General features: G+C 36.6%; 2 protein-coding genes across 4 annotated transcripts in view; one reads left to right on the forward strand and one right to left on the reverse strand.

Moving 5' to 3' along the window:
• The window catches only part of LOC142107836 (RNA exonuclease 1 homolog), a 35,986-nt gene extending 23,444 nt beyond the window's left edge, over positions 1-12,542 (forward strand). For 2 of the 3 annotated variants that reach the window (XM_075191470.1, XM_075191476.1), the window contains exons 13-17: positions 2,861-2,971; positions 3,065-3,180; positions 4,432-4,570; positions 4,981-5,101; positions 11,891-12,542. In XM_075191470.1, coding sequence (XP_075047571.1) covers positions 2,861-2,971; positions 3,065-3,180; positions 4,432-4,570; positions 4,981-5,101; positions 11,891-11,979 — 576 coding nt within the window. In that variant the 3' untranslated portion in view covers positions 11,980-12,542. Of the gene's footprint in view, positions 1-2,860; positions 2,972-3,064; positions 3,181-4,431; positions 4,571-4,980; positions 5,102-11,890 lie in introns of those variants that run through there. The other variant, XM_075191485.1, reaches the window with a different exon arrangement.
• Positions 12,543-13,442: 900 nt separating this feature from the next.
• Positions 13,443-23,202, reverse strand: part of TEK (TEK receptor tyrosine kinase) — a 77,019-nt gene continuing 67,259 nt past the window's right edge. The window contains exons 19-23 of the mRNA XM_075210025.1: positions 19,447-19,517; positions 18,704-18,744; positions 16,742-16,838; positions 14,344-14,443; positions 13,443-13,767 (exon numbers count right to left, since the gene is read on the reverse strand). Of these exons, the coding sequence (XP_075066126.1) occupies positions 13,693-13,767; positions 14,344-14,443; positions 16,742-16,838; positions 18,704-18,744; positions 19,447-19,517 (384 nt within the window). The 3' untranslated portion in view covers positions 13,443-13,692. The remainder of the gene's footprint in view (positions 13,768-14,343; positions 14,444-16,741; positions 16,839-18,703; positions 18,745-19,446; positions 19,518-23,202) is intronic.

A 23,202-nucleotide genomic window follows, 5' to 3' on the forward strand; every position in this document is an offset into this window, starting at 1 on the left:
TGCAGTGCTTTCTTGTAAATAAAACAGATTAAAAACAGAAGCCACGAATGATCAAATCTCTGTTGCTGGGAGAAGCAGAAATGGAACACTCTTCAATATCAGATTGACTCCCAAAAGTGAGCTAATCCTTAGGGTCACAGGGCTGTTTTTAAAAGCAAGCTGCAGAGCTCGCAGCCCGCCTCCCTGTAATGTCCGCACTGAAAGTTCTGTGTAAATGCAAATTAGTGTTTTTTATGACACCTATGGACAACAGTTTCTAAGTCAACTATTAAGTACCTTGCTCCACCAGGTCATAAGTTTCCCTTCATCTCCATACCACACATGCCTCTGGTAAGAATATTGGAGAAAATGTGATATATTCTCCTGTGACCCTATTCATCTTGAATTAACGTATAACTCTCTACTGTCTGTCTCAGCGGTCGAAACGTGAGACACTTTCCACAGGCGTGTTAAATATCACTGTCCTAAAAAAGATATTTCAAAGGCTTCCCTTTTCTTCCTGCCATAATTGATACAAGGTGCTAGTCTGTAACCATGGATCTGGGCTCTTATCTATCCGCATTACCTGGGAAGAACAAAGGAGTTTACTACAATCAAACGCATTGATTTAAACAGCTCCTCTGTAAATTAAGTCCTAGTAATAGCGCGACATAGCTCAAATACATATTTGCAGTTTTATGCCTAGAAATTAGCTTGCACATGACTGGTATATGTGGAAATTTGTGTTCGAAGACTGTTTGAAGCCACTTTTCAAACCGGCACTTTTTTTTAAAGACAAAGCCCATCAAAGTGCTGGGAATAGCATAGTACATAAACCTCTTTAGACTTTCTTCTAGTTTGGTCTCAAAACTAAGAGAACCAAGGAGGACAAGAAGTAAGTTGAGGAAATTAAATCTGATGACTAAAAGATTTAAGAACAATTGATTATACATTGTCTTTAAAAGGAATGCTAAACTTTGAAGGTAATTGAAGTAGGAACCTGTGTCAAAACATTTTTGCATTCTTGTGCTGTACGGTGATACCTGGTATTCCTTCTGGGAAGAGGAAAAATGCAGGTTTTTAATAGTAATGAAGTAGTGGTAGAACTTTGTATTTCTCCTATATAGCAAATAAAATAGCCCCATATTTAAATGAATATTACTGTTTTATGAAATTTACAGTTATGGCCAAAAGTTTTGAGAATGACACAAGTATTGGTTTTCACAAAGTTTACTGCTTCTTTGTTTTTAGACCTTTTTTAGATGTTGCTATGATAGGAAATTTTTGTAATTTTACTTCAGTATAAGTGTCAAACTTAATGTAATTGCAAATATTGACATAAAGGCTTCTATTTGGCAATGTTGACCCTTCTTTTTGAAGACTTCTACAACTCGCCCTGTATGCTGTCAATCAACTTCTGGGCCACATACTGACTGATGGCCGCCCATTCTTGCTTAATCAATGCTTGGAGTTTGTCAGAATTTGTGGGTTTTTGTTTGTCCACCCGCCTTTTGAGGATTGACCACAAGTTCTCAATGGGATTAAGGTCTGGGGAGTTTCCTGGCCATGGACCCAAAATTTAGATGTTTTGATCCCCGAGCCACTTGGTTATCCCTTTTGCCTTATGACAAGGTGCTCCATCATGCTGGAAAAGGCATTGTTCATCACCAAACTGTTCTTGGATGCTTGGGAGAAGTTGTTCTTGGAGGATGTTTTGGTACCATTCTGTGTTCATGGCTGTGTTCTTAAGGCAAAATTGTGAGTGATCTCACTTCCTTGGCTAAGAAGCAACCCCACACATGAATGGTTTCAGGATGCTTTACTGTTGGTATGACACAGGACTGATGTTACGCTCACCCTTCCTTCTCCGGACAGGCATTTTTCTAGATGTCCCAAACAGTCTGAAAGGGGATTCATCAGAGAAAATGACTTTACCCCAGTCCTCAGCAGTCCAATCCCTGTACCTTTTGCAGAATATCAGTCTGTCCCTGATGTTGTTCCTGGAGAGAAGTGGCTTCTTTGCTGGACGCCTTGACACCAGGCCATCCTCCAAAAGTCTTCGCCTCACTGTGCATGCAGATGCACTCACACTTGCCTGCTGCTGTTCCTGAGCAAGCTCTGCACTGGTGGTGCCCCAATCCTACAGCTGAATCAACTTTAGGAGACTGTTCTGGCGCTTGCTGGATGTTCTTGGGTGCCCTGAAGCCTTCTTCACAACTATGGAACCTCTCTCCTTGAAGTTCTGATCATCCAATAAATGGTTGATTTAGGTGCGATCTTACTAGCGGCAATACCCTTGCCTGTGAAGCCCTTTTTGTGCAAAGCAATGATGACTGTTCTTCCTCTGTTAACCATGGTTATCTGCAAGGAAACACGTGCAATGATTTCAAGCACCACCCTTCTTTTTAAAGCTTTCAGTCTTTTGTTCTAACTCAGTGTGACAGTGATCTTCAGCCTTGTCTTCGTCAACACTCCTACATGTATTAACGAGAGAATCACTGACCTGATGTCAGCTGGTTCTTTACTGGCATGACTGCAATGACAATTAACTTTATCCCAAAAACAACATTTACACTGCATTTCAAAGAGGGAATTTGAAATTGATTGTAATTCATGTGATCACTCCATGACATTCTGGAGTATATGCAATTTGCCATCATAAAAACTGAGGCAGCAGACTTTATGAAAAATATTTGTGTCCTTCTCAAAACTTTTATTAGACTGTACATATATATTTTATTTTTGTTAATATTGTAATTCTGGAACACAAGAAAATGTGATAATTATTAAACAGCAATGAGTCTTAAATGATTGTGAATTTCCTCTCTTGGTAAGTTATCCTACTTGTTTTTGTTTTTTGGGGTTTTTTTGTTCTCTGTAGCTCCATGTTCATGATGGTCAAAAGGAAAATATTGATGGTTTTATAAAGACTTTCATAAAACTTCAGCCATCGGATGGAAATCCAGGAATATTTTCTCTGGATTGTGAAATGGTAATTAAAAGTTCTTAACACAAATGGCTTTGGTTACATAAACTGACTTTTTTTTTTTTTCCCTTTTAAAAAAAATCTTTTATATACTTTTAGTGCTACACAACACATGGTCTGGAGCTTACAAGAGTCACAGTGGTTGATCCTAGCCTACAAGTGGCTTATGATACATTTGTTAAACCAGATAATGAAATTATTGACTATAACACCAGGTATGTATAGCCCTGTGTTTTTGTTTTTTGTGTTTTTTTTTTTTGTTTTTTTTTGTATTTCTGACCCACCATTAGTGACATGTTCACATAGCTCCTTTCTGTGTCTTAGTGTTTCCATTCCAGTGTTTGTTTTGTGTTTTTGGTTTTTTTTGTTCTCAATTATTAAAGGCTTGTAGATCCTCATTACCTGCCTTGGAGAATGTTTTATTGCAATGAAGTTATTGCCAAAAAAGACACTGGATTTGAAGTACTTTGTGATCCAGTGAGAACTTAAGCTGGTATTGTATAGCTTTTGTTTTTCCTCAAACTTCAGGAGAGCGTTTGGAGTTTGTTCAATGGGGTTAAATGTAAAAATATACTCTAGATGTAGTTTTTCAATGTCCTCATCCATGCCTATTTGTGTCCCCTTTGTAACAATGGAAATGTGTTTTCTACAACACCAGTACCAGAGTGGTTCTACAAATGAAGTATACAATTTACTAACACAGCTGTAAATGTAGTTGCTTGTACTTAATTTTTCATTTTTCTTGATGTTGGTGAAAGATAGTTGCGCAAAACATTTTATATAGACCCATGTTTTTGATCTTGACGCATTTGGTATATGCAGCCTTCTGGCTAATTTTAAAATCGAATTGGTGCCCTGCTTAATGCTCAGCAACAGAGCTTCTATATGGACATTACTAATTGTGCTGGGCACACACTTCTCAAGGCAATGCATACATTACTCTAGGGGCTAATACTCTCTTGTAGGGAGAAGTGAAAATGCAGTCCAAGTCCCTAAGAATAGTATCTTGTAGAAGAGGGTTTCCATTGCTTACTTATATTAAAGGATCTCTATAAGCGTAACACATTTAAGTACATTGCATTAGTATATTATACACATTTTATTATAAATCCTACAGGTTTTAAGTATCCCTATGGATCAACATTATGAATTTAGAGCATGTGTACTATAACTAAATGGCTGACTTGTACAGCTGTTGGGAATTTTTGTTGTTCTCTCTTGGGTAACATAGCAAAATGTTCTTTCAGTATCTACTTTTACCCAAAAAGATCAGCTTTGAATGACCATCTGCCATTTTTCTAGAAGTCCATAGGACATGGTCACACCCAAAAATACATGCACAATACTTCAATGTTAAGACCGTATTGTGATCTTTCTGTACAACGTTTTAATTCATTTGTGATTCCATGCAATCCATACACCAAGGTTTCTCTTAAAATGATTTAGAACATTTACATCCCACATAGGTTTTCTGGTGTCACAGAAGATAATTTGAAGAATATCACAACATCAATTAGAGATGTTCAGGCCATTTTGCTCAACTTAATTAGCGCAGATACAATTCTAATTGGACACAGTTTAGAAAATGACTTGAATGCTCTTAAGGTAAGTAAGCAACACTAATTACTTTTTAGAAATTAGTGGTCTTATGTTTAGGGTAATGGTTGATGATTTATGTTGCTGGCATGAATAAAGGAACATGTTTTTTTTTTTTTAATTAAGCTGTAACATTTCTAAAGGCTATTTGTTATTTAATAGTTATATAATTATAGTTATCATCTGCGCTTTTGGGCTTCCTAATGGGTGGAGGGTCCCATTTCTAAGCATTCCAGTAGAGCTTGTCTGCCCCATCTCTTGCTGTGTTGTCATGATGCTTCATTTCCCCAGTGTTTAAAGTCAGTGTCAATAGTTATAACAATAGGATGTTGAAAGTTAACTGTTGGTAGCATGAAGCAGGTATGCTTCAAATTAATGCTTTCTAACCTATTTTTTTTTTTATTTTTTTTTTTTTATAGCTTATTCATGATACTGTTGTTGATACTTCAATAGTTTTTCCTCATCGGCTAGGCTTGCCTAACAAAAGAGCTCTGAGAAATTTAATAGCTGACTACCTCCGACGTATCATCCAAGATAATGGTAAGATCATTAAAAAAAAACAAAAAAAAACCTGCAACGAAACGGACACTAAATTGAACTGTTCCTTAAGCTATATTTGAATAGTGTGTACATATAGATGTATATTTCCCCCTCTGTGAAAAGACTGAACGTCCTATACTGTTCAAGATAAAACTTACCTTTGTAGTAAAAGCTTACCAGACCACATAAAAAGTCTTATTATTTCAGACAGTCTTATTTCGACTGTCAGGGATATTTGGTTGACACTAAGCCTAGGGTATTATTCCAAACATTATTTAATTTATATTAAACTGAGAATATCATATAAATATTAATACCCTCCCCCATCAGCCCAGTTATTTTTAATAGTTTTAATTTGTTTTTTAATGTAGGAATTCTTTTACGGGTATGTAATAAAATATGTAATAAAAATGTAATAAACGAGCGCTCAAAAAATCTTACCGTTAATACGGTAATTACTCACGGAATTTCAGCTCGGCGGATATACTATATCAGGTGCAGCAATGGGCCTTAATGAACGAAGTCTACATAACTCTGGTCCATTGAACCTTATGGCTACATGGAATCGTAAGTTTTACGGTCCATTTTAAGCACAGCAAATGATTTGTAGAGTCTATCTAGCGATGGAGACTATAGTTGCGATTTTACCTTGTCTTGGCCACAAGAATACTACAAATAGAACTTGTGTGTAACAAAAAGGTTTTGTGGTCGAAGTAGCTTCAGAAAACCGTAAGGACCAACACTGCATCTGGGAAAGTGTCTACTCTGTCAACTGCACTTTAAAGTGCATGTCCACTGCTTGGTCCTTTTTTTTTTTTTTTTTTAAACCGTTTTATTACATTGTTTGAAGTGTGCATAGACATGAACATTCCTGCAGACGTGATCCCGGAATAACCTATCCATTAAAAGTAGGACTAGACATAATATTTTCCATCTCAGGGGTGCTGGAAAAATAATTTGTGCGAAGAGAAAATGGCAAAACGCCTTTTAAATATTTTAAACTAGATCTTCTGTCAGATTGTATTTATTGGCTTGGAAAAATGTATAAACTTTTGTAGAGGTCCTTTAGCACAGTACCACTGTCTCCAGGTGATCTGTTATGAAGGTTTACGGGTTTTGGTGGCACACTGAAAATTGTCTGAGTAGGTCTGCCCTAATGAAGACTAAAAGGTTGGAAATATATTTCTTGAAGATCCAGGTACGAGCAAGCTCTTAAAGACAATATCAAACTGAGCATTACAAAAAATGTATGGCTAAAGCATGTAAATGTACAATAGCTTGTAGCACCGTGTCGGCAGTAGTGCATATGTTGCTTTTTGTCTGTTGCTCCTTGACTTGCTTTGGATGTGAAGGTGCTTTGGTTTACCATTAAAACCTACTTGATGGTGTCAGCCCATAACCAATCTTACCACACACATTCTTTGTAAAACTTTAAGTTCTCAGTCAGGTATCAGACTTTCCGTAGCTTAACATTGTGCAGGCAGTACCACAAATTCTCATACTATCTGGCAGTAGAACTACGAATTAATATTCTGGTGGCAGAATATCAGATACTTTGAAATACATTTTCTTGAGTTAGCTGAGGTTCTGATCCATCCTAGCTGAATAGAAAGTAGTCTGTATTTGCCATTCTGATACTTTTCAGAGTTTAACTGCAAAGGCCTCTTTTTTTTTTTTTTTTTTCTTCCTTGCATGTCATCCAAGACTTTAGACAGTTTGTCTTGCCATAGTCGGAAAAAAAACCATGGCTTTAGATGCCAAGACTTCAAAAGTGAGTGCAGCATCCCTCCAGCTGTCAGCTGCTAAATTAAGATTAGAAAAGTCTTTTTAATTTCTCCTTTTTAAAAAAATAAATAAATAAAATACAAAATAAAAAAAAATCTCCTGGTACCATATTTGGGTTTCCAACAGTATTCCCTATAGCTTGAGAGATCTGGCTGCTGGAGGATTTGGCACTGCTGGATTACGTGGTAAAAATTGTTACATGAAAATGTGTGGGTAGCATCATACACATGTGACATTGAGCCCACCGCCTGGCTGCTTGTTTATTATGCCCATGGCATAGCAGATGTGACTGTAGATCCCATGCCAAGAGTCAGTATGGCCCTGGAACCATCACTGGCAGCGCTCCATTCACTGGAGTGCAGAATTTTATGTGGAGCCCACAGATCTGGATCTCTTTGTAAAAGTAACACACTGTCAGGACCTAGTCCGGAGCCCGAACTGCAATGTGAGGAAGAAGTTGCTTGGAAATGTGTTTTCCTGATTCACACACTCTGGATACAGAGGGAGAAGGTAGTTTGTACCTGGAGTTTGCTGGATGAGAAACAGTCTCCCAATAGGACAGGAGAGGTCAAAAGCCATGAAAATAGCCTGGTACAGGAACTGATCAATGACCTGGTAAGTCACATACAAGGAGTAGAGCTGTGAGCGTCTTAACCTGTCCTTTTTTTTTTTTTTTTTTTTTTTTTTAATTTATGTATGGATCAGCACTGTCAGCCTAGCACTACTGATTCACTATTAGTCGCATAAAATTGAAGGCTTACTAGCATCATAGAATTCTGAATGAATCCTCACATCAACTGGATGGATGAGGTTTAAAAAAAAACCTGTTAATGTTGACTGTAAACTTCAGCCAATCAGCAGGGTGTCCAGTTGAACACGGATTGGCCAAGGTTTGTGGTATGTCAGGGGCGGGGCAGGACAGTGCTGGGAGTCTGACAGAAAGTGAGTGGCCACCCGAGGCCCAGGCTGACCTATGGAGCTCAGAATTATTGTGGCCAAAACTGTGCTGCTGAAAGCCAGCTAAGGGGTGTGTGTGTGCCTGCAGATTTAGGTGCACACTGTACGCCCAGCCAACAGTTACATATGCATTAGACAGAAGTTGTTGGCTAGTTTAAGCATAATTGCCTGCATGCATTCAACATATACTGCCTTCCCCCTGACTGGTACACCCCCACACACCTGTGCCCTCCACCAGAATCGTACACAAGAAATTTAAATAAAAAGTTAGAAAACATTTTGTAACTTTAAAATTAGCTCCAGCAATTTGTCCATTTTGATTTAATAGTCTGGAAAATAGTGTGTTCTAATGGCAGGAAAATTAGACTTTCACTAAACCTGAAAAAACGTACATACATTCCTCATCGCTTTGTCCTTGGACCTACTAGAATATGCAGATATAGGTATACACTGTGAGATTGACTGATGTTTGTCCAGAAAGGCCAGACCTGAGGTGTACTACCAGGGTTAGTTGTGTGAAATAAACATGGTATATTTTATGCTTGTTTGCTTCCCTAATATTGGAAATGGCTTTCTGCATTGCATCTTTAAACAAAACGAGAAGTGTATTCTCTGCTGCAGACTTGTTTTTTCCTCTAACTTCTCATTACAACCTTTACATATTGTATCCTGTGTTCTCCTGGCAATACCAAACTTGCTGAAGTTATAAAGTACAGAAATACTTTCTTAAGGTTGGGATTGGGCATCACTCAGTGACCACTGCCATATCCTACTGTTATTACTTTCCTGGCGGTAACCAACTATGTTAGAAGAAACAGCAGTGGATACGTAAACAACGACGGTCACCCTGCTGAAGTGTCCATGACTGCAATGGTCACCCTCTGGACTCTAACCCTCTAGAGAGAGGATCAAGTATGAAGGAGCAAAGCACAAGCGTCAGAGCATTCTAGAAAGAGAAGTCTATCCTTGTTGTTCCATGTGGGTGCCAAGACCACATTAAGTTGTCTGTGAGCTTTTAATGTCTTGGTAGCCAATGCTCTTTTTATACATGTCTATTATACTGTCATGATTAAATCAAAGGAAAAAAACAAATATAATCTGCAAATATGTACTGTGCCTATAGGTAATATATACATATTGATGGATGTCTTGAAGCCAAAAAGAGGATAAAAGTACGGCATGTTTTTGTAATATGTAGAATTTAAAATATATTTTATTTCTGTGAGACTTGCACTGTGGCACTGATGTACCTGTGATGACAGAAAGCTGCTGCATTTTCCTGACTCCCTTGTACATCCTGTCATGGTTTGCTGTACTGTGTGAGTCCCCATAGCATTAATCATACTCATCTGTGCTACTTATGTGTATTGCCTTATCTGTTTGTTACTTGCTTCTCGATGGTGCCTTAAAAATAAATAAATAAGATCTCCTTCTATCCAATATGCTTGGCACACCCACACGAGAAGCACTTCATTGGCCACCTATTGTAGCTTTCTGGTTTCTAAAGTAATGTTTCTAAACAAGTTTGGTACACATGTTCTCAAAATGTTGGGTTGTGTTATAGCAAAAAAACATTCTTTCTGTTGGGAAAATATTCTCTAAATTTTGAATGTCAAAAATCCCATTTTTATCACACTAGAGGTTGTGCTATGTATAATATCTGACTATTGTGACCTTCGCTTTAATAAAATGCACAAACAGCAATGTCCGTTTTTAATATTGCTACACCTAGCTAAGCTGGAAAAATACTTGGATCAGCAATCATTAGTAGCAGAAAGGGTTTGACAAGCCATATACCCCCAGTGGCTGGCTGACTAAATGACCCTTTTCCCATTTCACCTTTACAAGACTTTTTTTTTTTCTTTTTCTTCTGTTGGTCAAGTTTGCCTTCATATACTAGCTAGCATGGGCAATGGACATTCTATTAGACCAGTGATCAGGTACAATATATTAGGAGCATAGCTTGTTCCTGTAAGGAGTATGCAATACAAAAAACAACTTCCTTTTTCATTTTAGTACAGTAAACTAAGCACAACTGCCAACTTGCACTGATCATATTCAATGTTCTGTTTTCCACTGAATTCCACAACCTGTTGGCAAATAGTCACACTTTTCCTACCATGAGCTGAGATCGATTGTTGGAGCTCAGTAGTAGAGCGGAAACGTACCGGTTATCTGCCATTAGACTGGTAGCAGCTCCATGTCCCAATGCAAATGCTCAGATGGTCCATTAGTGCTCTATTGGGTCCCAAGTGATGTGTGGGAGGAGGGCTTGGAAACACAATGTATCCCTATTCAGAAGGGAGACAACTCTGGCTATGCCCTGTCCAAGATGCCTATGGGATAAAATTGTGCGTGACTACAGAAATTCTCCTCAACAGTATTCAGGGGTAATGTGGAACTAACCCTATAAGGTGTCTTAGTTTAGTGATTGAGATACCCCCCCCCCCCCCCCACACACACAATCTGACTGTGATAATACAGACACATATCACATTAACCAGTTTGATGACTTGATCTGATTATTTTTTGTGCATTTGAGAACAGCATAGCTACAGCTAATTCAGAATAAATGCTACCAACATACTTCATAATTCTTCTGTAAGATGCACGGTTAAAAAGCTTTAAAGTTTTCAAACCTCCATTTAGCCGGATTTAAAAAAAAAAATAAAAAAAATTACTTTTTGCACTCCCAATTTGTACATGCACAAGCATGTCTTAGAGGTGGCAATAAGCAGGCTAATAAACAATAGCTTAAATGGCTGAATTAACATAAAAAGCATCATTGAATTGGCTTTAAAAATAAATAAAAATTTAATAGGCCTATTAAAATAGAAACACAAAGTAAACCTAAAAATAGCATGACTAACTGATTCTTTGATAGAGAATATCATACTGGGATAGTTGGGTATGTGTATAATATACAGAATGTAAGCTTGTGGAAAACCGCTAAATCACAAAAATAAATTACTTCACAATTAGGACCTACCAATGTCCTAGCATCCATCACAGGAAGTCTTCTATCTGGATTAAATTTTAATAAAGTAACCCTGTAAGTCTTTGTACCAGAGTGTTTATCCTGGCACTCTATACAGGATACTTTACTGTACAAAGTGTTTAGGCTAGAGAGCACTAGTTTCATTGACTCCTTACTGGAGTAGTAATATATGTGTGGCCACCCTTTGATCATGGGTCCATGCTACAACAAAATATATAAGATCATGTTCTTATTCACTGTATCCTCTCCCAAATATATGTGTGTGTATATAGATTTTCTGATGACATCCAATTATCTTAATTTCCTATTAAAAATAAAAATATAAATACCCAAACATGTATTCACCATTTTTAATGTTCATAACACCGAAATAGCACTCGGCTAATTACTAATGAATGACTTCCCGGTTTCCGGGCTGGTCATTATAAATGAGCTAGTACTTCAATTAAGAGGTGCTTATATATTTGAACTTTTTCCAATGTCTGATATTTTGTTAAATGTATGCATTTTATTTTTTAAAGCCATATCTATGTTGCTTTTTATATGAATTTACAAATTTAAGGTATTTGTTAACCTGCTCATTATCACCTCTAGTGCTGTTCTTGTAGGTGTAATGGGGTGTGCATAGCTAAGGCTGTTGTAGTTGCAGTATTTGCGTGCCATATGTTGATGAAATGTTTCTGGAATTCTGCAATTATGGATTCTGAAACACTAATTTTTCCAACCATACTTTACGCTCTGTGCGTCATTGTAATTGCTCTGTATCGATATGTAGCATCTTCCATATCTCTCATCCTTTTTACCATTCTTAATAGTTACCAACTGAGTGAAGACTTTACACTGTCTGAGTAGAAATTCTGGTAGGACCAGTCTTAAGTCTAATCAGGTCTGATTCTGCCTGTAGACTATGGAATCCATTTCAACTGTTTCCAATATCCTGAATGCAGATTATTTTATAATCTGTCTTCATTTATTTTTTAAAAAACCCTTTTGTAAAGCAAGTGAATTTTCTTACTTTTATATTAACTGGCTCTTATGTTTGTATTTAGTTGGTGGTCATGATTCAAGTGAAGATGCTACTGCATGCATGGAACTGATGATCTGGAAAGTAAAAGAGGACACAAAAGGACGAAGATAAAGTGAAGAGATGTAAATGTCCAGAGTTAAAACAAGCACTTATTCAGACTTTTTCCTCATGTACATTAGTATTTGTTGTAACCACTTTACTTGTTTGCAGATGTCCTTGGCTCTCCTCCTTTATAATTTTGTGGTGATTCCTATGTGTTTGAGTCTTTTTCTATTATTGATGTAATTTTGTCTTCTTTGTTGCATTTCTATGTAACTTGTATGTATACACAGAATCCGATCAGAGTGAATCTGTTGCGTGTGAATGATAATGGACATACTCTGCTGACCTTGTATTGACGAAATGTTCATGGTTTTTGTTATAAAGTTGCAAATGCAATTTTTTTTTTTCTTAAAAAATATAAAACTTTAGTTCTTTCTGGAGAAGTTACCAACTTGGGGTTACTTTTTTTTTTTGTTTTTGTATTGTAATGTGGAGCATCATTCTATAACTGGTATGCATGCACAATTGCCACCTAAATATTTCCAAATAAAGTTTGCTAAACGTGTGTGGATTCAATTAATATAGGATTATAGTAAGTCATGCCACCAATGGCTGCTTGCACAAAGACTTCCCCTCGGGCAATCTGGTACAGTTAAAAACAAAATAGAACTTCAGTTTTTTCCAACGGAATTAATTGTTCAATGTAATATTCCTCTTTAAACAACATTTCTCTTAGCAGAAAATACATTTTGTTGTCCTATTGACTGGGGTTTCTTGGATCTGTTTATCAGGAACTGTGTCTGTATACCTAGTTCTTATGTGTGAATTAATGGAAGTGGCAGCTCGGTACAACATTCACCAAATGTCCTGAATTTATAAAAAAAAAAAAAAAAAACACTTTTTTGTTTAACTGTGGTTATGTCCTGTGCTCTTAAATATATATAAATATATATATATATATATAAAAATAGCTGTTCTGAAACCAAGCTTGGACCAAAAGTTATGTATCTATAAATTTCAGAGAGTGTAGCTATAGTAATGTGACTGAAATCTAGCACTTATAGTACATGTAATTCCCGGCGGAAGGTGCATTGTGTGTTTTTGAGACTGGCATCATTTTTTTTGGGCAGAGAAGGCACCAGTGCACTATACGTCTAAAGCATACACACACCTGACCATAGTGTGGCTGATGATGATCATTTAAAATCCAACTGTTAGGAAGTAGTTTACCAACTTCAGCATTGTGGAGGGCTGGGTTGCCTATGTGCTCCTTTCTAAAACGGGTCACTAGCTGGAGGTGTAAAGGGGTACCAACCCATGTGCCCTGCAGCAGGTCATGTTTTCTCTTATAATGTTTTTCTAAAAGTAATTATTAATAAAAAAAAATTTGGGGTGGGGGTCTGTCCTTTCAAGTGGGTGACTAATAAACTATACATAATGGTTTATTTTCCAGAACCACTTACAGAAATATGTACACAATGTAGAGTTCTCCATTTAATACTCATACATACAAACGTTGTTAGCCGTAACAAAATAAAAAAAAATAAAAACTGGTAAATTATCAGTGTTAAAACAAGGTTTCACTCATAAAGCACTTCCCATTAAGGAAATATTTTCAAAAATATAGTAATCCTCAGCTAAAGAAGAAATGGTATTTACATAATGATTTAAACATTTACACATATAGTAAAAAAAAAAGTATTCTACAGATTATGGACAGTCTTAGACAAAAATGATATTGCACAACCAAAATCGGTCTTCTCTGCGAGAACGCCCACAAACTTATGCAGCTTCTTCAGCCGAACAGTCGATGCCAGCATAGGCAAACTTCTCATAAAGTGTTGTATTTACATAGGTCTAGAGAGGGGGGTAAAAAAAAAAACCACTGACATATATAATACAATTTACAACTCAAAATCCTCCAAAGCCATACACAGGTAACTGTTTTGGTGCAAGTTTGTGGGTTCAGCTTTAATATTATTTAGACATTAATAAATTAGATCACCATTAGTATTCAATGTCATGATCAAACTACTGTAGATCAGTGCTATTCTGATTTTATTGTGTTTTTCTAAGTAAACTCCCATATTATTGAATAAATCCTTATAATATATTATAACATACAAGGAGGATTGGGAAGGTAGTCAGAATTGCTGTTTGGTATACAAGTGGTACACAGGTTGGGCAGGCTTGTTCAAAATAGTACAGTTTAATCATGCACCTCTTAAGGTGTGAGAGTTAGAGGGGTGGTTATTATTATTTTAAGCTGACTGTGCAGGCATATATCTGTAATGAACCAAAAAATTTAATTTTTAAGATCTGCATTTTCAAAGTGTGAAAAAGCTAAATCAACACCACATGAAAATGTGAAAAAAAAATTTGCCCAGAAAAAGGTTAATGTTTAGTCTAAAAATGTTTGGGACAAGTGCTTACCTTTCTTTCCTCGAGCATCCGTGTCAGAGACACCAGTATTTTGGAAAATGATGGCCTTTCATATGGTTTCTCACGCCAACACTGCCGCATAAGGTCAAACCTTTAATAAAATATACACAGATTACTTTTAATACACCTGTTTGTATTTTTTATTTATTTTTATTATTTTTTTTAAATATATAAATCTTAAAGGGGTTACACATTTTCTCTGAACTTCTGTGAAAACGTTCTACTTATGGCTAAATCTTGGCAGACCTGGTTATACCCTTATAATGCTTTATTGTCTGCAAACCCTAGTGCACCCTGTACAACTGATTACTGAATTAAATAAATTAAATGCGCCTCTTGTTTGGGTATTACACACGCACGCGCACGTTGGCATTTAGGAGTGACGGTATGAAACGTAATGGGAATGTGAGTGAATGGAAGTGGTGTTATGGTATACACTCCCACCTTGAGACATATATATATATATATATAATATATATATATATATATATATATATATATATATATATATATATATATATAGCATTCTCTACATATATATATATATATATATATATATATATATATATATATATAGCATTCTCTACACAGGTAAGTGGCTAGAACTAGGTTGCACTCCTATAGGAAAGCATAGGGTTTTGGCTTTTATTTTTTTTTTCACCTTAACAGTAAAGCAAACCCTAACCTAATTTATAATGTTTAGTAAAGTGTTTGATTTAATTTAAGCTGCTAAATATGTTTTAGATAAAATACTAAACTAGTGTTTCCCCTAGTCTTTGTTTGCACAAACAGGTAGTTGCCCTGTTTAACATTAGTGCACACAGACAGATTTAAACTCTTCTTATGGTTTTTAGTACCAACTCATACCTAACTGTAGTCCCTACAATTATGTCTGGATTTTACCTATTTGCCCCCCTTATGCTGGGGCCTATGTGGCCTTTCCACATATCCTGGCCTGTCCATTATACCAGTAAGTATTGCTCTGAAGCTCAATTAACTGGAATAGCTGATAATAAGGCCTTCTAACCACTGGCATTAATTGCATGTGTTGAGGGTTTTTTACACTAGTTAAACTAGAGATGAGCGGGCTCGGATTCCGCTAATCCGAGCCCACCCGAACAGTGCGGATCCGAACAGGATCCGAGCACTGTTCGGATATTTCCGGTGGGCAAAAAATTGAAAACGAGGCTCTGTCGTCCAAGTCTCGCGTCGAATCTCGCGAGGGGTGGGAGGGAGGGCCCAGAACAATTCCATCTTGTACCTCTTTTTTTGGCATTATGTGCTCAAGCTACCTCGGTGCAAGCTTTTGGCCTAAAAACAATATTGTAAGGTGTTCAGAATAGACTGGAAATTAGTGGAAATGATTGTTATTGAATGTTATTGAGGTTAGTAATAGCGTAGGAGTGAAAAAAAAAAACACAAAACTGTTTTTTAGCACTTTTTATGCTTTTTTAAAAATAAATCAGAACCAAAACCTTTCGTCGGATGTTTTGGCAAAACAAATCAGAACCCAAAACCTCAAGCTAATCAGAACCCAAAACACTAAAAGTGGCCGGTGCACACCCTTAAGTTAAACACATGTAAATGGATATGACAGGAGAGGAGAGTGGAATGTTATCAGCATCAAGGTGATACTGGAGACCGAAGGAAGTGATAAGCTCACCCATGGAGGTAGTGTGCAACAAAAAGAGTAGATCAATGTCATGCATAGATTGTATGCTTGCGAGCAAGGCCTTCTTACATCTTTGTCTGTCTTACCAAGTTTTGTTTTATTACTGTGTTTGCTCCCAATTGTAAAGCCCTACATAATGTGCTGGTGCTGTATAAATAAATGTTGATGATGATTAATAGAGTAGTGGATATTCTTTAAGAAAGAAGGGATGGAATTTTGCCTTAACCTGTCTTTAGCATTGTCCTTCTTTTTACTCATATTCAATAATTATATATTCCACATCTGCCTCTTCTTATGCTAGTGAGTAAAAAAGTGGATTTTGTTTATTTTCACACTCCACATCACCTTTATAGAATACACATATTTACATATTTTAAATCATCACTTCATATTAAAAAGGATTCTTTTAAGAGAAAGGAGAACAACTATTAAAATATCTATTTTCATTAGAATGAGTTCAAGAAATTAAAATGTATACGTGGGATGTTTTTACTTTAAGATAAATATATTTTTACATAAGACTTTAATAGAATATGGTGTCAAATTGTGTGTAGGCTATCAGACATTTTTAGAACATTTACAGATTCCTTTTCTTTTATAGAATATCCTGTGCTGAGTCATCTCGGAGGTGGACACACAAGATATTAACACAAGACAAGTAGGTTATTACTACAGTTTACTAGACATACAGTACACAGAATAACATGGCTTTCTTACACCTCATCATCGCAGTTGAGAGGTTTTTCAAGTCTGTACCCTTGTGGTAGCTTTTCATAAAGTTCTGCACAAGTCATACCACAATATGGAGTCCCACCTACAAGTAAAATAAAGTCATATTGACATTGTATTTACATATATCTGTAATGCACAAGATCCACTATACAACCTAACATGCAAAATGTTCTTAAAAAACTAAAGTAAGAGAGACTACTAATCATTTTAGAATTTTTGTGATTTTAGGAAAACTGTGAATAACCCATTGATCTGCAGTATTCTCTGGGATTAAATCTATTTAAAACCCTTTCTCTGACAGGTCATTGGCAAAATTGCAGCTCAGGAGGACAATCATTTTTTGTATATTTGCATTGTATTAGTTTTGTCAGGAAACCTTTTTTTAAAAAAATGAATAAAAAATAAGTGAATGTTATTATTTTTGGGGGGAGTTAAGGACTTTTTTTGACAAAGCAGTCCAATAAATAGCTTCTTATTTATGAAATTATGAGTTTCCCGCCACTCATCAGGGGAACATTTAGAGGCTTGGAGATATTGCTTTACCCTGAGTGATCAAATTCTAGACGGACATTCAATCATGCCGTATAAGCGAACCTGGCTCATTAAAGTCTCTGGCACTTATTTGTTATTTTACATAGTAACAGTAGCAGGTGGAGTCCACACATCTCATCATATGATGATGATGATGATGATGATGAAATAGCTCCCAGTGTCTGATATATTGAGATTGTGGTGGTGAGGTTGTCCCAGCACTGTGATCCCAGACTATCAGTGTCTGGGAGTTGCATCATCATCATCATGTGATTAGGTGCCGGGACAGACTCGGTGTGATGAATAACTGGGTGGTGATGAAAAATGGGTGAAGGATAATGAAGGGGGTAGTGAATAATGTGTGGTTGTTTTTAAAGGGATTGATGAATGAGGGATTAAGAAGGAGATAATGAAGGGATGATAAATAACAGATGAGAGGGGCTTATTGGTTAGAAAAGGTGGGTGTAATTATAGGGGAGGGTAGTGGGATTGTGCTGGAATATGAGATGAATGCTAGTTTGATGTATAGATACCAAACTAGCACTCCCCCCAATCCCTCCCCTTCATTTAATACAATGTCTGGGAAAGTGGCAGGAGAGAGGTCTATCACTTCTAAACCTCTAAGCATGCCCCTTGCACACTGACCATGCCTATTGGCCGTGCTGATGCTCCATGGCAGCACATACACTTTTGTAGCAACAGGAATGGAGGGGTGCCAAAGGAGGTGCTATCTCCAGACACAACGGGACTTTGCTACACCACCACAAGCCAAAAATAAAGCCAAACGGCTCTTTGTCCCTTTGATGCCCCTTAATCAAAAATAGTATTTGGTTATGTACAGACAGTGGATTTATTTTCTTAGCCATAAGTCATATATATATGGATATTTTCATTGGTAATTAATAAGTATAGAACTTGATATTCACAACTTAACATTCTATCAATTTATATTGCAGGCAGGTGTATTACTATAGCCATTGCAGAGGGTGTGACAACTATGAGACCTGGAGGTGAAGGGGGACCAGCTATACCCATCTCTTCTCTATGCTGATCCCCACTTCGCACCTCTGGTATTTGTATAGACTGGCTTATGCACAGTAAAGGCTCATTTTACTTTCAGATACTGCACAATGTATATACAAAAAATTAAAACAAGGATGAAATTTATAGAACCAATTGACAATCAAGTATTTTTTTGTCCGAAGCCATATTGATCTCTTCCTATTCTGAGAACCCAAATGGAGCTTCACTGAGCAGAGCAGAGGCAGGGGCCAACAGGGAGGAGAGGGGGGAGGTAATAGGCAGATGAAAACACATTGATGAACCCAGTTTTAATTTTGCTATGGTTCTGGAGATTGCATATTGTGATCTTCATTGCAGTTATAGACATATGTGCTGTTAAATTAATATACTTACCCAAACTGACGATTTCCCATAATAAGACACCAAATGACCATCTATAAAAGAAAAAAACAAAACATTCAAGATATTTAATAACTTGCCATAATTTGTGAAGGTGCTTAATTAAAAAACTTGCTAAACTTTATTATCAAACATTTACGACAAAACAAAATGCAGCACATCTGATAGGTGTACAATCAGCAGACTGATTGAAGGCAGTTTTAAAGCCGCATACAAGGCCACAATTTTATACATCCTGGTCTAAGACACAATTTAGAGAGTGTATTTGCTCATGAGAAAGCTGTAAGTTCATGTTTTATAGTGGAAATAAGCTTTACATTTTGTTGTAGAGGAGGGTGAACTGTTTCACAGAGGGCAATGCCATGTTTCTGTGAGTGTCTATGTGAAACTGCCCTGTAAGGCACAATGTATACTTGAATCGACTTGTTTTTTTTACCCTCCTTTACCTATTTACATAAAATTCAGTACCTCTACCAAAATAGACTCAGACTAAGAATAAAGCATTATTGTAACCAAAGAAGTTTTTTTGTTTTCAATATACTGTGTGATGTACAATACTGCCTACATTAGTAGATATCAAATAACAGCCTCCACTCAGCCACAGATTGTAGAACTGATGTAGGTCACTATATTGGCCACTTATATTTAACACATGAATAAATAGATACCCCTTTAAGGTAATATTATGAGGAACCAGACACATATCATTAATTGTATGTTAATAATCATACACTTACACATCACTGTTTGATGTATAAACACTGTAGTTCAAAGACTCAATCGCCATCCATCGAACTGGAAGCCTTCCCTAGGAAAATTCATAAGATCAAAGTAAGGCATGCTATACCAATTACATACATTTAAATAATAAACAAAATCTTATTAAAAATTCAGCCTAATCAATAATTAACTGGGATCACAGCAGTAATGAATTAGGTATTATACTATACTTGTTATTTATTTGCTAGTTTATTTATTTTCATATCTGTTGACAAATGACCAAAGCACATATGACAATAATCTTTGTCTGTTATGTCTGCAGATACTGTACTAATCACATGGGGCCTGATTCATTAAGTAACTTAGGCAAAAATTTGAGTAAGTTTTCTTACTTAAGTTTTCTGAACAAAACCATGCTACAATGCAAGAGGTGCAAATTAGTTTATTATTTTGCATATAAGTTAAATACTGGCTGTTTTTTCATGTAGCGCACAAATATCAACTTTAAATTTCAGTGTACAAATAAGCTATCAAGTATTTGTGTGCTCAATGAAAAAACAGCCAGTATTTAAGCTATGTGCAAAATAGAAAACTAATTTGCACCCCTTGCATTGTAACATGGTTTTGTCCAGAAAACTTAAATAAGAAAACGTACTCAAATTCTTGCCTAAGTTCCTTAATGAATCAGGTCCATGAGTACTAATCTCTGTCTAGATAGATCATGTGACATTTATCATTGTTTTAAATATACTTTTTATGTAGTTCAAACGGTTCCGACAATAAGCAATAGTGTGGGGAAAAATGAAAGTGTTAAAGGAAAAAGCTGAAACTTTGCTACATATTTTACCCACATTACCTACATAAGTAAATTATAGTTAACAAGGCAGAACAATGGCCATTAAGATACAGTAGTGGTGAATCTCATGATTAATATCCCTGCTAGACTCTGAACTTACACAATCATTTCTGAGAACACTTTTCATTTTGTCATCATAACTGGTCAAATAAAGGTTTACTAATTTATTTCTGTGGGCAATGCAGGGGTTATTATCAGGTTGTAGCTATAATTTGATCCATTTGATCCCCAAGATTACATACATAGAGACTGATAAAGCGAGGGGGTGTTATTAGCTAGTACATTTCACCTTGTGCATATTGGCTTTCTCATAGGGTATATAATAGATTCACACTCACATAAATCTATCAAACCTCTAGATTATATAATTTGTTTAGTACCACCTGCAGCTTGATGTGCATTCCATAAGCTTCTATATAAATAATTCTACTTGTACCAAATACATTGAAAAATCCAAATTATTGCAGTTTGAATACTGAAAGCTATGCTTGTACTGTCTTTTATCTGTGCTGTTTTTTTAAACCATTTTTTTAATTAACCTTATTACCCTTTATATAGTACCTACATATTATGCAGCACTCTACAAATAATATTTTATCATACACATCAGTCTCTGGTCCAATACAATTACAATCTATAGTAGCCAACAACATACACATATAGACACTACTATTAAAATTGTCATTATGTTTTTGGAGTGTGGGAGGAAATTTAAGCACCATAAGCAAACCCACACAAATACACGGAAAACATACAAACTCCACACAGATAGTGCCCTGGTTGGTTAATTTTGTCAGGAATAGAACCGAAGGCTCTACTAGCTACTGTGTAACCATGCCGTCCAAACCATTGTTTTAATTCATCCATCACACTAACTTTTTATTATGGCTTTCCATGGATATTTGGTGGATTGACACATTATATATGTTGGCTGGAGAGAATTGCCTGGACTGTATCTTGAATAGAAGAACGGAATTTGCATGACATGGCTGTCAGTAATGTCTTGACATTTTGTCTCTTTTCACCAAGCATCCAACAGTAAATATAAGTTACTGTTTGCTGTTTTGGACTGTTTTTTTAGAGGTTTGTTCTATTTATGTGGGCCATAATCAAGATTATGTTCATGTCTTTGGGGAGACTTTATATTGCTAAAAAGGCAATGGCTTCAATGAAGGCTTAAAATCATTGTTTCTCAAGTCTTGTTTATTTCAATAAAGAATGAGCTTTCTGCTGACCACCTAGAACAGAACATGTATATCAAAGTATGTCAAGAGCACTGTGTGTTTTGCAGCACTGCACTGGATTGTCTATCAACGTTGTTTATGTGTTTTGTAGCACCACTAAGTGTGTAGTTTTATAGCCCCTGTAATTAACTATATAACCCCTTATGGGAGGGAGGGAATTAGTTTTGTGAGTTTTCCAAGCATCACCTAGAACCATAACCTGCAGCGGTGCCTAGAGGAGTTTTCCCTCCTATGCGATTCTGGCCTGGGACGACCACACTGATTTTATTTACACTTTAGACATTACACAAAGCTAAGTATACTATTTGTATCTCAATAAACACATTAACTAATGATACAGTCAGGTCCATAAATATTGGGACATTAACACAATTCTCATATTTTGGACTTTATACACCACCACAATGGATTTGAAATAAAACTAACAAGATGTGCTATAACTACAGACTTTCAGCTTTAATTTGAGGGTATTTACATCCAAATCAGGTGAACGATATAGGAATTACAACGGTTTCTATAGGTGCCTCCCACTTTTTAAGGGACCAAAAGTAATGGGACAATCGACTCAAAACCTATTTCATGGATATGTGTGGGCTATTCCCTCATTATTTCATCATCAATTAAGCAGGTAAAAGGTCTGGAGTTGATTCTAGGTGTGACATTTGCATTTGGAATATGTTGCTGTCGACTCTTAATATGAGATCTGAAGAGCTGTCACTATCAGTGAAGCAAACCATCATTAGGCTGAAAAATCAAAACAAATCCATCAGAGAGATAGCAAAAACGTTAGGTGTGGCCAAATCAACTGTTTGGAACATTCTTAAAAAGAAAGAACTCACCGGAGAGCTCAGCAACACCAAAAGACCCAGAAGACCACGGAAAACAACTGCGGTGGATGACAAAAGAATTTCTTCCCTGGTAAAGAAAAACCCCTTCACAACAGTTGGCCAAATCAAGAACACTCTCCAGGAGGTAGGTGTATATGTGTCAAAGTCAACAATCAAGAGAAGACTTCACAAGAGTGAATATAGAGGGTTCACCACAAGATGTAAACCATTTGTGAGCCACAAAAACAGGAAGACCAGATTAGAGTTTGCCAAACAACATCTAGAAAAGCCATTACAGTTCTGGAACAACATCCTATGGACAGATGAGACAAAGATCAACTTATACCAGAGTGATGGGAAGAGAAGAGTATGGAGAAGGAAAGGAACTGCTCATGATCCAAAACATACCACCTCATCAGTGAAGCATGGTGGTGGTAATGTCATGGCGTGGGCATGTATGGCTGCCAATGGAACTGGTTCCCTTGTATTTATTGATGATTTGATTGCTGACAAAAGCAGCAGGATGAATTCTGAAGTGTTTCGGGCAATATTATCTGCTCATATTCAGACAAATGCTTCAGGACTCATTGGACGGCGCTTCACAGTGCAGATGGACAATGACCCGAAGCATACTGCACAAGCAACCAAAGAGTTTTTTAAGGCTAAAAAGTGGAATGTTATGCAATGGCCAAGTCAATCACCTGACCTGAATCCTATTGAGCATGCATTTCACTTGATGAAGACAAAACTAAAGGGAAAATGCCCCAAGAACAAGCAGGAACTGAAGACATTTGCAGTAGAGGCCTGGCAGAGCATCACCAGGGATGAAACCCAGCGTCTGGTGAT

The sequence above is a fragment of the Mixophyes fleayi genome, chromosome 1 (genome assembly GCF_038048845.1).
Source record: "Mixophyes fleayi isolate aMixFle1 chromosome 1, aMixFle1.hap1, whole genome shotgun sequence".
Lineage (NCBI taxonomy): Eukaryota > Metazoa > Chordata > Amphibia > Anura > Limnodynastidae > Mixophyes > Mixophyes fleayi.